This window comes from Pleurodeles waltl, chromosome 3_1, assembly GCF_031143425.1.
Source record: "Pleurodeles waltl isolate 20211129_DDA chromosome 3_1, aPleWal1.hap1.20221129, whole genome shotgun sequence".
Taxonomy (NCBI): domain Eukaryota; kingdom Metazoa; phylum Chordata; class Amphibia; order Caudata; family Salamandridae; genus Pleurodeles; species Pleurodeles waltl.
The window spans coordinates 1,108,907,772-1,108,921,344 of record NC_090440.1 but is presented as its reverse complement, the minus strand read 5'-3'; the positions used below and the strand labels follow the sequence as shown (position 1 = coordinate 1,108,921,344).

The 13,573-nt window shown below is 40.4% G+C and overlaps 1 protein-coding gene across 3 annotated transcripts in view; it reads left to right on the top strand.

The window, feature by feature from the left end:
- The window catches only part of ZBTB16 (zinc finger and BTB domain containing 16), a 392,305-nt gene extending 384,329 nt beyond the window's left edge, over nt 1–7,976 (top strand). For all 3 annotated transcript variants that reach the window (XM_069224392.1, XM_069224390.1, XM_069224391.1), the window contains exon 7: nt 718–7,976. In XM_069224392.1, coding sequence (XP_069080493.1) covers nt 718–947 — 230 coding nt within the window. In that variant the 3' untranslated portion in view covers nt 948–7,976. The remainder of the gene's footprint in view (nt 1–717) is intronic.
- Nucleotides 7,977–13,573: the final 5,597 nt, after the last annotated feature.

Below are 13,573 nucleotides of genomic sequence, written 5' to 3'. Positions count from 1 at the left end.
GAATAGAGCTTAATGTGCTGCGTTGAAAGATATCAACTCTCCACCACTGGCTATGGTCCTCTTCTTTGACTCGGCAGACCCTTTCCTGGACCCAATTTAAGTCTTATAAGGTTGGATACTTAACTTCCTTATCTCTTTTTTTTCTAAATAACACAACCGATGAGGCCACAGTTCATAGCTCATATTTCGTACCCCATTGCCTAAATAGGTGGACACTCTTTAGAGCATATTTATATTTTCTGATGTCCATTTTCATGTTGCTGCTTGAAATTGAACACATGGTTATAAATTGTGCCACACTCTGGGCTTCTATAGTGGCAATATTATGTGACTTCATCAGCGCCAATTAACAACGTTAATTTTTAATACTGCAACATGTTTAAAACCTGTACATTGTTTTCAGTGCATTGGTGCAAGAAGCGCAAGTGCTTTAGAGCGTACCTATAAAGAAATAGTGCGAAGGAAACATATATTTAATAACAAGTTATCAGGAATATGTACTACAGAGGCTTGTCAAAGGAATGGAATATGCAACATCCACATTAAGAATTCCAACTCGATAAGAAAATATTATACCTTTGACATATTTCATCCCAAATAACTGATCTGACCTTTGTGTTCATCTATTTTGTTTTCTCTTTTACTTAACATTTTGATGTGCCATTTTGTTAAAAAGTAAGATTTTGAAACTTATTGTCTCTCATCCCTGTCTTGCAGGTGAGAAGCCCTTTGAATGCAAGTTGTGCCACCAGCGGTCCCGAGATTATTCTGCCATGATCAAACATCTCCGGACCCACAACGGTGCCTCCCCCTACCAATGTACTATCTGCCTGGAGTACTGCCCAAGCCTCTCGGCCATGCAGAAGCACATGAAAGGCCACAAGCCTGAGGATATTCCATATGACTGGAGGATAGAGAAAACATATCTCTACCTTTGCTATGTGTAAGGGACACTGAGTGACAAACATGTAGTCCTGGGCAAACAAAACCCATTGGTTTATCCTTCCTTGTTTTATTCTCCAGCGTCTGATCATTTTAGAAAGGTGGAAAAGGTATTTTTGCGATCAAGAAGAAATCAGTGGAGGGAATCAGTGAAGAAGTTTATATTTCTAGGGCAAGGTTACATTTGCACTAACAGAAGGGGTTGAGTGGCAGTCAATGACTTTTGCCTTTGAAGACAGTACGAGCAGAATTGTTGCTTGAGGACTTCCCCTCACACCAACAAAATACACATTATATTTTGTTTTGTATAGTTGGATCTATAGTGCCGCTAGTGTATTGCAGGCACCAGCATTTGACCAATCCCTAAGAGAAAAAACAGTTCATGGGAGTTACTGCTCAAATTTATAGTCTAATGTACGTGTCTGGATATTAGATGAGTCCATCTTGAAGATTTTCTGAAATCTAGGCAAGTCGAGGCTACAGCCTTTATCTGTGGTAATCCGTAGAGAGGTTTAGTCAATCTGCTTTAGAAGTTGTAGATGAGTCTAGCTTATGGTCTTCCTGGTTTCCAGGCAAGTCAAGTTTGTATATTTCCTGGATCATAGTTATGGTTACCGGTTTTTAGAACTATTGGAAAGGCTTGTCTACAATCCAATCTGCTTCAACTGTGGTTAATTCTAGTTTTCAAGCTTTCTTGACCACAGCAAACCAAGTTTCTGAACTCTAGGCAATTCTAGTCTAGGGATGTTCTAAAGTGTAGGAAAGTCTGTTCCATTGGCTTTCTCAATAATGGGCAAGTCTCACATAATGGTGTTCTCAGTTTTTTGTTGACTGATGGTTTGCCATATGTTAAAAAGGGGCAGCATTGTCAGCAAGATAGACCCAGAAAAAAGTGGATTGCCAGCATAAAAAACAAGAAGGACCTTGTTTTGATTTTCTTTTCTTTTTTTTTTGCTTTGTTAACTTCTGCACTTACATTTCCATAAAAGCAGAAATTAAAACGAAATACTTGGTTTCCCAAGTTAAAATTAGTTTCAAAATGAAACCTTCATTATAACCCCCCTTTTGGGTGGGTATGTTACTTTTTGATTTATGACAGCACACCAAGGCATGTGGTTGCTGACATCTCGTTTAGACACAGCAAATTGTTGATGTGGTTTGGAAGAGAGCACTGTGTGTCTTTTCATGAAACATGTATGTTTTATCTAGCCCTTGACTTTGGCACCCAGTTGTTTTGCGGAAAAGTTTAATGTGTGCTTTTTCCTTATGATGGAGATTTTATGAAATGATTCCTCTTCAGCTACAGGATGTTGGCTTAAGCTTGTTTGGATTTAGTTAACAATGGACATGCCAATAGCTATTAAGAGGGCATGTAGGGTTGGGCTGGTAGGGTTGAACAGGCAATCTAAGTGGGAAGCACTTAATTGGAAAAATTAACATAGTCTGTTATTGCATCCAAAAAATAAACCTAAAGGTTTTCATTGATAAGGACACAATATGTGATCGGAATTTTAATGGCAATAACTATCAGGAGCCAGCAGACTGTTGGTATTGTAGGTAAATTTAAAGTTACGCATAGAAGATCTAAGAGTGATTACTTCTTTGTAACAGAAGTGATAGATTTTCGCCACACCTTTCCTCAAGCCTTAGGTCCCATGTGGTAAATGCCAGCAAGCATTTCCTTTCCCGGGTGGTAACTACTCACCATTATTATAGATTTATCCTTAAGCTCTTCGGACCTTTCTATTAGGTTGTCACCTTATGTGGCATTTCAGGCTTCTGAGAGGTTTATTAAGGTGACGCATGCACCTTCTCATTTCCGGTGGCCTTCTAATAGCAACAACTCATTATCAAACCATGACAATATCATTGAAGAAGACGATTTTCTCTCTAATTTACAGTTTTCTGTCCAGTGAATGTAACCAAACAGGAGATGTCCGAATAATCTGAAATGTTTTATGGACATTGGAAGTTCCACCAAACTGTGTGGTCATTGAGCTCTGTGTGAGCTGCCATATTCATTATCAGACTCAATCCTAAATTTCTGCAATCAGGCAACCTTTTCAGTGTGCGACCAGGCTTAACTGTGACTGGTTGCTCAAAGCACAATATTTGCTATGTGTGTTCATAGTAAAATCAGAACCTGGTTGCAATGGGCTCTAGTTTCATGGCAGCTGCTCCCTAATATAAAAAAGACATTAGATTTGAAAATATGCCAGTATAATTTGATTGTGTGAAACGTCAGAATTATTCGGGGTATTTTCTAATTGCCTCTTTTGTCCATTATATGTACAGTGACAGGAAAAAGGCCCGAAAGCATGATCATAAAATGCAACCTGTATAATGGTAGTCCACAAGTTCCAAGATTTTAGAAGCTGTACTTTTCAATTTTTCAACATACCTCTTTTACTGAAGACACAAATCAAATTTCGGATAGCTTTCTCATTAGTCGTCACAGTTATCCATCCAATGTGTTTTCTTGCCCAGCACTCTCCTTTAAGAAGGACAAAATCATGTTTTTTGTTTCACGTTTAGCACATTGTACACTTGAATTACCTCATTTTTGTCATTGATTTTTTTTTTGGGTGACCTCATGAGCAATTTGTTTGCTTTTTTTTATTTTTTAAGTAAATAGCATTTTTCTTTGAAGGCTTACCATGCCGAAAAGCAGTGGTGTGTAGTTTAGAATCTAAAGCTGTTTAGAAAAAAAAAAAAAAAAAAAGAAATGAAAAAAGTGCCAAGTGCCACGAAAAAGAAATCAATTTAGAATGTTTTATCTTTTGGGATTATTTTATTGTTTTTGTTTTTTTTGGGTTTGCTTCGCCATTACCAAAATCGGTGTATTCTTTATGACCTACCCAGAGGGGTAAGAGTCTTTATTGTCCAAAAGCTACCTCTTATGTTTTTATGTTTCAGTTTTAAAAGCACATTTGCAGTATTTTGAGTTTGCCAAGTGATATTTCAGTTTTCATCTCATATTTTACTTTCTGATGTACATTGCAGATTTTGTTATTGAGATTCAGCTATGTTAAATTTATAAGGAAACATTTATAGGTAGGAATTAAAGGGAAAACTGGGGCGTATTTGCTGAGGGTAGGGGTGTCAACGGTGAAGGGCCACGCCTTGCTGCTGTATCCTGCATATTCTCAACTCCAGTCGGACAACTGAAGGAAGGCCTTAAATCTAAGAATACATGCTACAAATACAGCAGCTGATTAAGGGCCTATCTTACCGTCTAATGGTAGATTCTTCCCCTTATGTGGGGTCAGGTATAAGGTTAAAGCTGAGCATGTGAGACAAAGCAAAAACGTTCAGGGTATGCCTTTGCAGGATGAGCACCAAACGTGGGAAGGGCCACTAACACCTGGAGATAAAAAGGCACCTATGTGAAACGAAAGCAAATAAGACTGTAGGAAACCTGAAAACTCTGTTGGTTTCCTGACTGCGAGGTCTGCAGACTTCCCTCAAATACTCCTCCCACCGAAACTGCACCATCCCATCCCAGCTGGGAAAATGAAATAAAATGGAAAAAAGGTCTGCGGAGGCTGGAAAGATAAATGCAAATTGTGATAATTTCGCAATACTTGTTAGTTCCTGTATTTGTTCTCGCCTTTCCTTTTGTAATGTGAACAAAGATATTGCGTGTGTGTGTGTATGCTTTATGTCTGTGCGACTGTGTACTGAGAAAAAAAGTGCAGTATTGTAGATTTATGACGTTCCAATGGATGGATGGTGTTAAAACAAGGCGAATTTCATTCACAGGTTCACTCAGTTTCTCTGGTTGAACAGATAGATTTTCCCAGTTGTTGGCTTTTAGGCATCGTTATTTGTGTGCAATTGGGGTTTGCAATCTATTACAGTTATTATTTCTGCTGCCTGTGGCTAGAATGATGGTAGGCAGCCAATCTTCCTTCTTGATGCACCATTCCAACTAGCAAGCAATCTCACAGCCTCATATTTGTATTATAATAGCACAGGCCTGCAAATCTGTGATTTGTTGGTACACAAGAATTCCTCTGTGATTGTTCTTGAGGAATGGCAGTCCCCTTTTCACTTGTAGTTGTAAAATATGGTCTGCTTTTTGGTCTAGCTCATCTCATCCACTAGACCAGGACTTGTTGTCTCTGTGCTGATGCACCTTTGTCGATTTAAAAAGCATTGGCAAAGAAACACACTATGATGAGGCGTAGGCTTAAGCCACTTACAAAATTCATAAGTTTATTTGGAAGGTGACTTTGTGTCAAAGTTTCCCAACAGTCAGTGTTACAAGAAATCTGTGGCTGTTCACCTAGTGTGACTATAGTAGAAGAGCTGTTACTGCTGCCTCCAGTAAACCTGGGTGCTCCCCCTGGAAAGCACTTAGGAGTTGTGGTCTCCTCTTTAGTTTCCAGACTTCAGAACCAGCAAAAGGGAGCTCTTGACTCGCACAGTATTCTTTCAGTTTTGTGCCTTACCCATCAACCAAAAGGAATGTATTGAAACTGGGAGGCCAGGCTGATGTTTATTTTAGTGTTCCACGTTTTCATTCACTGTTTAAAACGTGAGACTTTTAATGAGATTTTTTTGCTGTGCTGTGCAATTATGATACTGAACACAATATGGTTGGTTCATACAGCTTTATTTTCCTATTCAATGAAGGTTGACACCACATTGCTCTGTCGCCTCCTCATACAGGCTGATCCTTGTCACAGCTCCATCCATTTACTCTTGCGATGTGTTAACCACCATAAAATGCTTTTACTTCCAGGATTTCTTTATAAAGTACTTTGACGGACCTATTGCTGGCGTGAGGCCGTCATGATTTGTTAACTTTTTTCCATATATAGCTGTTCAACCTATGTGCTATGTCTCCGATTCTAGTTGGGTGCCCACCCCCCCCCCAAACCCCTGCCTGAAAGATGGCCAGAAACACACTGACATAGAATTTAGAATTGTTTAAGATTTTATTGGAGGCAGTTGAAAAAAAACCTGCATGTTTCTCCATATACTGAAACATTCCACAATGTTATAGCGTTGTCATAATGACAGTGGAACCAGTCCTCCATTCTCCAAATAATATTGCCTCTAAATTATCATTTTTTCACTCTTTGCTGACACTGAAATTGTCATTCCTTTTGCACTGTGAGCCGAGAATGCTCTCTTCGTGGTGCCTAAACATTGGCTGACTACATTCTGCCCTCTTACTCCACTGAAGAATGCAATCAAAAAGTGAAAGGTAATACCTTGCCATGCACACTAGTCCCCGAACAAGTGGTCTGAAGTAACTAGGGTATTGCCTTGCTATATTAACAGCACTGCAGAGTCACTGAGCTATTTCTGACCTTTGTTGCATTGAAGGTTTTGCAAACCACCGTGACAAATCTAAAATGGACCAATGTCCTCTACAGAGACATATGCCCTGGGAAGAGAAGAGTGGAAGGTGACACACAGCATAGTATTTATTCTTATATATTGTCCTCTTACCTTGTGCCTACAGCAGCTTGAGAATGGAAGCGAAGGAAAGGGAGGAGTGGAGTTATGCACGAAGGCCTGCCCGCATTTAACACCATCCTTGCCAGAACGCCGCAAGTGGGCTTCTTTAACTGTTGTGCCTGTTTCCCAAAAACAATGCTGCAGTTTTTCACGTTACCTGGCAGCCAGTAGACTACGTTTGGTACTCCCTGCCAGGGATGTCTTCAGAGGTCAAAAAGTTCATTTGTAACGTTCTGACGAGTGGGTGGCCATCACTGAAAGGCCACCTTCGGACTCGCCAAAGTGTTGTTTTTTTATTTTTATTTAACTGCAGTTTCACTACCACGGGATGCCCAAAGTCTCTAAAATGTACTCTTACCTATTAGGACTACCACCTCCTTGCTGTTGGGATAGTTCCCATATATCGCTGTACAGTGAGGTGTTAGCTTTTGTCACTGTTTGATTAGATTATAAATTTCCTCTGTAAAGAAAGTATAATATCACCAGGGCTAGGAGCCGCATTCCTCCCTATAGATTTTCTAAGGGAGGAGTTGTTCCGAATGGTTATTGCAGAATACCCACCCTCGCCTATCTGCTTCCAAAGCCAAGTCAGACACCATGCCGGCAGAAAAGCCTTTAATCATACAGAATACTCTAATGGGTTAAACCCCAAGGGCTCCAATTGACAACACCATTCCTCTGTATCAATTTGTTGCAATCAGTCGGTCCTCACCTCTTGCCTTTGACATCCCTAGCCCCTAAGGGAGTACCAACCTGTTTTCGATGTGTGTCCTAGTAATTTCCACTTCGTGTTCTGCATGTGCTCTTTTGGAGGCTAATACGCCATGGTGAAGTGCCATGACATCATGTCCATATATATGTATATTATAGCACTGAGGACCAACTTCCCTGCTGGATCAAGCAAAGTAGTTTATTTTTTTCATTTGCTCGTCTAATGTCGTGACAGCACAAGTGCCAGTCTGATTGCTCTGTATTACAGAAAAGTGTTGTACATTTATGGGTGTTCCTGTTATGTCTACCTCAGCACCTCTTCTTAGCCTAATTTTAGAAGGTGCCCAATATTTTTTTGTCAATTTTAATGCTTGTTTTCCTTTTGTACAAACATGTTTTCTACTTTTAGTTTTTTTCCCTGATCTGGTCTCCTTCCTTCGTTTGACCTTTCTTTTGCCTCCACTTTTAGCTCCTGTCTTTTTCCCGCTTGCTAAGTCGTATGCGTCATGGTACAGATGCCAGGTTTTGTGACGTCCTAGTTATGCCTCTCTGCATATCCTTCTCTGTTCTGTGTATGCTCTGACGCATTTCTTTGTAATTCCAGTGTTTTTCTGACAGAGAAAAAAGAAAAAAGAATAATGCTGCAGGTTTTTTTTCTCTCCATGTGTCACTAAGTGAAGTTTGTGCCTTCTATAGCAAAGAGAATATTTTTTACATCCTACTAACAGTAGATTTTTTTGTAGTAAGCATTTTTTGTATTTTTATTTATAAGTCTCATAAGAAAAATAGCAATGTTCAGTTGTATACCTTGAATCTGCAGTTAGAAAAATAATAAAGATAATTCCGTTGTCTTTTGGTTGTGTTTTTTCTTGTGTGTTTTTTTGCTCTGTGTGAAATATTTATATTAACATTGAAAATTACTGCTGCTGTGAACCTCCTCTCCTACTGGCTTAAGAAAATACTTAGCACTCACCATTTTCCCAAGCTTTATTTTCAAAACGGGTTTGGAGGAGGAGAGGCCCGAAGCAAGGATTGATTTTAAATAGTATTCACAGTGACCGAGTTATCTGACGTAGTTCCACTGGAGCCTCGGATCCCTGACATATCTTCAGGACTGCAACTAATTACTTAAATTACTTTAATTTAGTTTCATTAATTATACATTTATTTTATGAGGATACCCTAACATATATCATAGATCCTACGCTCTTCCACCTACCTTGGACATCCCGGCACTATGCAGTGATTGTTGAACCCATACAAAACTAATCGACAGCCAGTGAGATTAAAAAACTGACAATTATGTGTTACTCATTTTGTCCTTAGTCTGACTTTGGGACATTTAAAAAAAAAAAACTCTAAAACAACAAGTGTGCGCCTAATACCTTTTAGACGTGTTTTGTTAAAACAGAATTATCTCTGCACTCTACATTCGATTATCGGGCTTGCTAAAAGATAATGATGTGTTAACGGAAGCCATCACACCTGTCACATATTAGCCAATGGTGAGTTTCATACCTTGCTCACTGTGAACCATTCCATAATCATTGTAGTCACCCAAAAAGCTTGATTTCTGCACTTTCCAGCCTGTATTTACCACATACCTTAAATTACTCACTCTGCTGCAACTTGTGGCAGAGAGTTTTATATGTTGGCTATGGCATAACAAAACTTAGAGGCCCCCCTGCAATGTACTTGTATGGGGCCCCCTTCTCCCTGGACGCAGTCATGGGCCTGCCACCAATGCACAGTGTACTGTGCTGAGGGGGCCACCTGGAGCTCAGCCCCCCCTTGCACCACGGGGGCCTTTGTTTCACCCCTGGTTGGCATCCTTGCCATCCTTCTCTAAAAATGTCAATGACCCTCTTGCCTGACCACATCATGCTGCATAGTATTGTTAGTGCAAATAGAGCTATGTCCTATGGTCTACTCCCTGAGTCACCCCTAAGTGGAGTACACATTGCAGAGTGAACCATTGAAGGTTCAGGAGGGCCAGATCCACTCTAGATTTTTCAGTATATCCATTATGGATAAATTAACATACAGTGAATTTAAATATGACCTGGTTTGGGCCCCCTTGGTCTTATGTTGGATCCCCACCTTCTCTTGCATAGTGTATTCCATTTGTATGTATAAAGAAGAGTCAAATGAAATGAGCTCCTGGGAGGCTCAGTGAGGTAACAAAGGTCCCCACAGCCTCCGAGCTCCAGTGGGTCCGTCCTACACAGTATCATGGCCTGAGAGCTCCTGAGTGAGTTTGGAGGGGGGGCCCTCCGTGCACTTTGCAGGCACCCCCCCCCCCCCTCAAGTTTTGTTATGCCACTGGGGAAGCTATGCTTTTCAAGGCCGAATTGAAATTAAACATAGTACCTACCGTATAGAAGGCTCAGAGTTGACTCTAAACGTCAGTCAGGTGCAACTTACTGTATATTATTGAATATTCAAACTTCAAACAGGATAGCTTTGCAGAAAATAACACTTGGATAACATTCTTGCCTGGTAAGGTCTCACCCGATGTGGCATTTTGGCAACTCTCCTATCTGTTTTTTGGATCCTTTCTGAACAAACTTGTATATGTTTGTATATATGTGTGTGTATATATATATATATATATATATCATTATTATTGGATTTTAAATATAACTTCAAGTTTGTTACAATCTAGCCCAAGCCCAGTGGCTGATTTCTGCACTCCCCATAATGGGGGGAGACTGGGGGTGGCGAGAAGACCCCTAGACCCCCATTTCTAAGTAAACCCTTTGATGTATGATAGAAAGCTCCAAACCAGCAAAGCAGTAACCAACACTGCCAATTTCAAATTGTCCAGACACCACTATAATGTGGCATTGTGTGTTGTGGCACCAGCACAGTTCACCCACCCTATCCCTGGCAGATAGCATGGCAATGTGTTCCATCATTCGCACTGCTTATAATAATTTGGTTAGTGCAAGTCCCACCAGTTACCTCATGTTTTTAGGGAGCACGCATGTTTGTATTAGCTTCCACCATGCTCAAACACCATTCCAGGTGTTGAGTTTGCCCCCATTCGATTCTCCTGAGTGCAGGCACGTAGCATCAAGGGGAGTTTTTGGGGTGTGACAAACCCCCTAATGTATTTTCTGGAAGATAGTTGGGTACAGATGCTTTCAGTCGGGTACATTGAGGTTTCTGTCGGATTTCACAAGAACTTTTCACATATAAACACACAAAAACGCACACACACTTTCTCTCTTTCTGCTTTGAAAATCTTTAAAAATGTTGGTTATTTTACAAAATATTGTGTTTTCTCAACTTTGTATCCCTGCTAATCCTCGGTGGTCTCCTTTTCCACTGCCTCTTTAGTCCCTCTCATGTACCCTGCTTGTATTATAATATATTTTGACATTGTACACCAGCGTGATTGTTGGGAAATCTGAAACTCAAACAACCCCCTCAACCCACCCCCCTCCGTCTTACTGTCCAAGCTTACCCCCCCCCTGCTTTTATGGGAGGTGGAGAGCAAGCACAACTCAGCATCTGCCCATTTTTTTCATTACTCGCCACCATTTCGAGCCTTTGGGTACCGTTGATGCCTTTCTATGTCATTGCTGTACAGCGTTTGACCAAGGCTTATGCCAGGTTGATGAATCCCCGCATGTGTTTGAAACTGTTATTTAATGAGAAATCAAAAGAAAATTTAAGGGTAAAATTGAAAAAGTGCGCAATGTTGATAATCAAATTTAAAATCACTTTTAGTTAAATGATAATGTATTTAATGATGGGGATAATGCGGCTTATTGACACAGGTTCTCTCAAATGTAAATCAGTTGGTGATTTTACACTTCCAGTGTGGGGTCGCGAGTATTCGTGGCAAACCACATTGCGCCCATTGCCTGTGTAGTGGGCAATGACCCGGATATGCATAATATTAATAGACAAAACTCCTTAATAATTAGTAATTAAAATATTTTACAGCACGTAATCATACCTCATTTCACAGCTGTGCAGGTAGCAAATATTAATATTATTTAGTGATAGTTAATTTTACCAACCTTGAGAGGAAGATGGGCTATGCTGGCCTTTTTGGGATACGAAATCCTGACCTTTTGTTCTCACCACAATATCTTTAGAGAGCATTTAACTCCAGATCTTATGTTCCAGCATCTAGTACACTTGACAAGCTGTACCACATATACTGTCAACATTCTACTACTTGGGGCCCGAGCCTGTGCCATTACATTGTCAGCAGTGCTGGCCCTGATGTTAATGTGAAGTTATCATTCAAGCTAATTTCAATATTTTTTTATTTTTTTTTAGTTGTAAGCCTAACATTAGGTGGGCACCGATTCACAGTACTTTTTGGGACAGAAAGTCTACCTTGCATGCGCAGTAAGTGACCTCTGCATACAGACATTGCCGATCCTCGTTTGTGGAATCACGATCTCCTGGATTCTGCATTTGTGGATGGCTCAGTGCAAGAATTTTCACCACGTAGGCAGATTATCTGCGATTGTAAGTGTAAGTCAGGGAAAAGGATGTTTTTGTGTGTGTGCCCTGTAAGTTGGTATTGCAAATGTGATCAATTTGCATGTATTACTGTTTCTCAAGCTCTTTGGTCTTCTAAACTTTTATCGTCTTCAACTGGTCCGACGTGGTGCAATAGATGTTGGGAGTGTGCCCCAAAGATCGCTATTTTCTAGTAGGTTTGTGGGGCATGTGCAGAAACGTACAGAAATACTAGGCACATGTTTTGATAAATTTGCTCATCGACCTGCAGTTTTATTATTAGCCCTATACCTTTATTAACCTTTTTATCTATTCAAAATACCTGCTGTTGTACATTATTAAAGTGGGTAGGCGAGTTAGAGTTTGACAGAATTGGGGGAGAGGTGAGCCTGTAAAGTTGTACGCAGTTGGGATATTGGGAATGTTTGCAAACAACACTCTAAATGCAGGTCTAAAAGTGAGCCTAAACATACACTTGCAAAACCAAAAGGTCTGGTGTTTGTTGCACCCTTTTGGACTTCTATGTTTCTTTTGACCTATGTTTTTTTTTGTAAATCTCTGTTGTTGGAGGAGCTCTTGGACCCTCACCAATTAAGATGCTAAAATCAAAAGTGTTTTTTGGTTTATAACACCTCCTATTGCCATAAGTAGGCCCTGGCACTAAAGGGAACCATTTAGTGAGTGGATGTGCTCAGTGTGGAAGAGCAAACGCCCCCAGGCTGTATGCTGATGTAGACTTGAAGAAAATTGTGACTGACCCAACAAGAGATTAATGGATGAAAAAGGCTGGCTGAAAGCACTAGTAAGTAAGTAAGCATATTCCACGTATACATATCCTTGGCCAACACTAGAACTAAAAATGGACAACTATGCATTTCAATACCTCATTACTTGTCGGTAGTCTGCCTACTGGCAATCCACAATAATATGTTTGTGCCAGGTAGAAGTACACCTAAAAAATCAACACTTTTCATATACTTCATACCTGTGAACTCCCAAAAATAAGTAAACAGGACAGTTTTGTTGGTGGAAACCTAGGACTGCCAGATATTATTCCTTTGTTATGATTATTATCTGAATAATCAACCACCACGTTTGTGTGCGTGTATAAACAAAGTTAATAGTAAAGTGCCTGAAAGCAATTCAGTTAAGTAGTGTACATTTTATAAGCCTAAACAAATTAATAGTCATGTGTAAGGGTTGAAGCAAACTTAAAAAAAGAAAACACTTCGCAGACATCTGCTTAGGGACACTGATTTTACCAGCGTTGTGCCCGTTTCAATACTACCTCAAAGGTCTAAATGATCAAGTTACTGAAATGTTGCATCAGTGTTGCAACAAAATCATATGCAGGGGCGTAGCTTTGTGTGGTGTTACACCTCCCTCCCCAACCCCGCCAAATAAATGTATTTTCTGAAAAATAGTTGTGTGGAGGTGCTTTAGGTTGGGTATGGTGAGGTGTCTGTCTAATTTCACCAGGGTGTTTTAGATACACACAGAAAACTGCACATACATTCTCTCCCTCTCTGTTTGTTTTCAAAGTCCTCAAAATGTTGTGATTTTGCTCCTCCTTTCGTACCGCCACCATTCCACATTCCTCTCCCTTTCCACTGCCCCTTAGGCCCCTCTCATTCACCTCGCTTTTTGCATAATGTGTTTAAACAGTATATGCCAGTCTGATCAGTGCTTTAAATGGGCCGGTACTCACCGGTACTGAGTACCGGCACTTCTTATTTTTCTCACTCTGAGTACCGGCACTTCTCTGCTGCCAAGGAGGGTACCGGTACTCATGAAAGGTAGGCTTAATAGCTGCTAGTGCTGGTGAGCACTAGGCTGTCAGAGTTGAACCTTCCTCTGACAGCTAAGGTGCTGCTGTAGTTCTGAGCCGACCCCCTCTGAGCTATTCAGCAGGGATTAAGTGGCTAATGTCTGGGTATTGCCATCACGCTGTGTTTGACAGAAC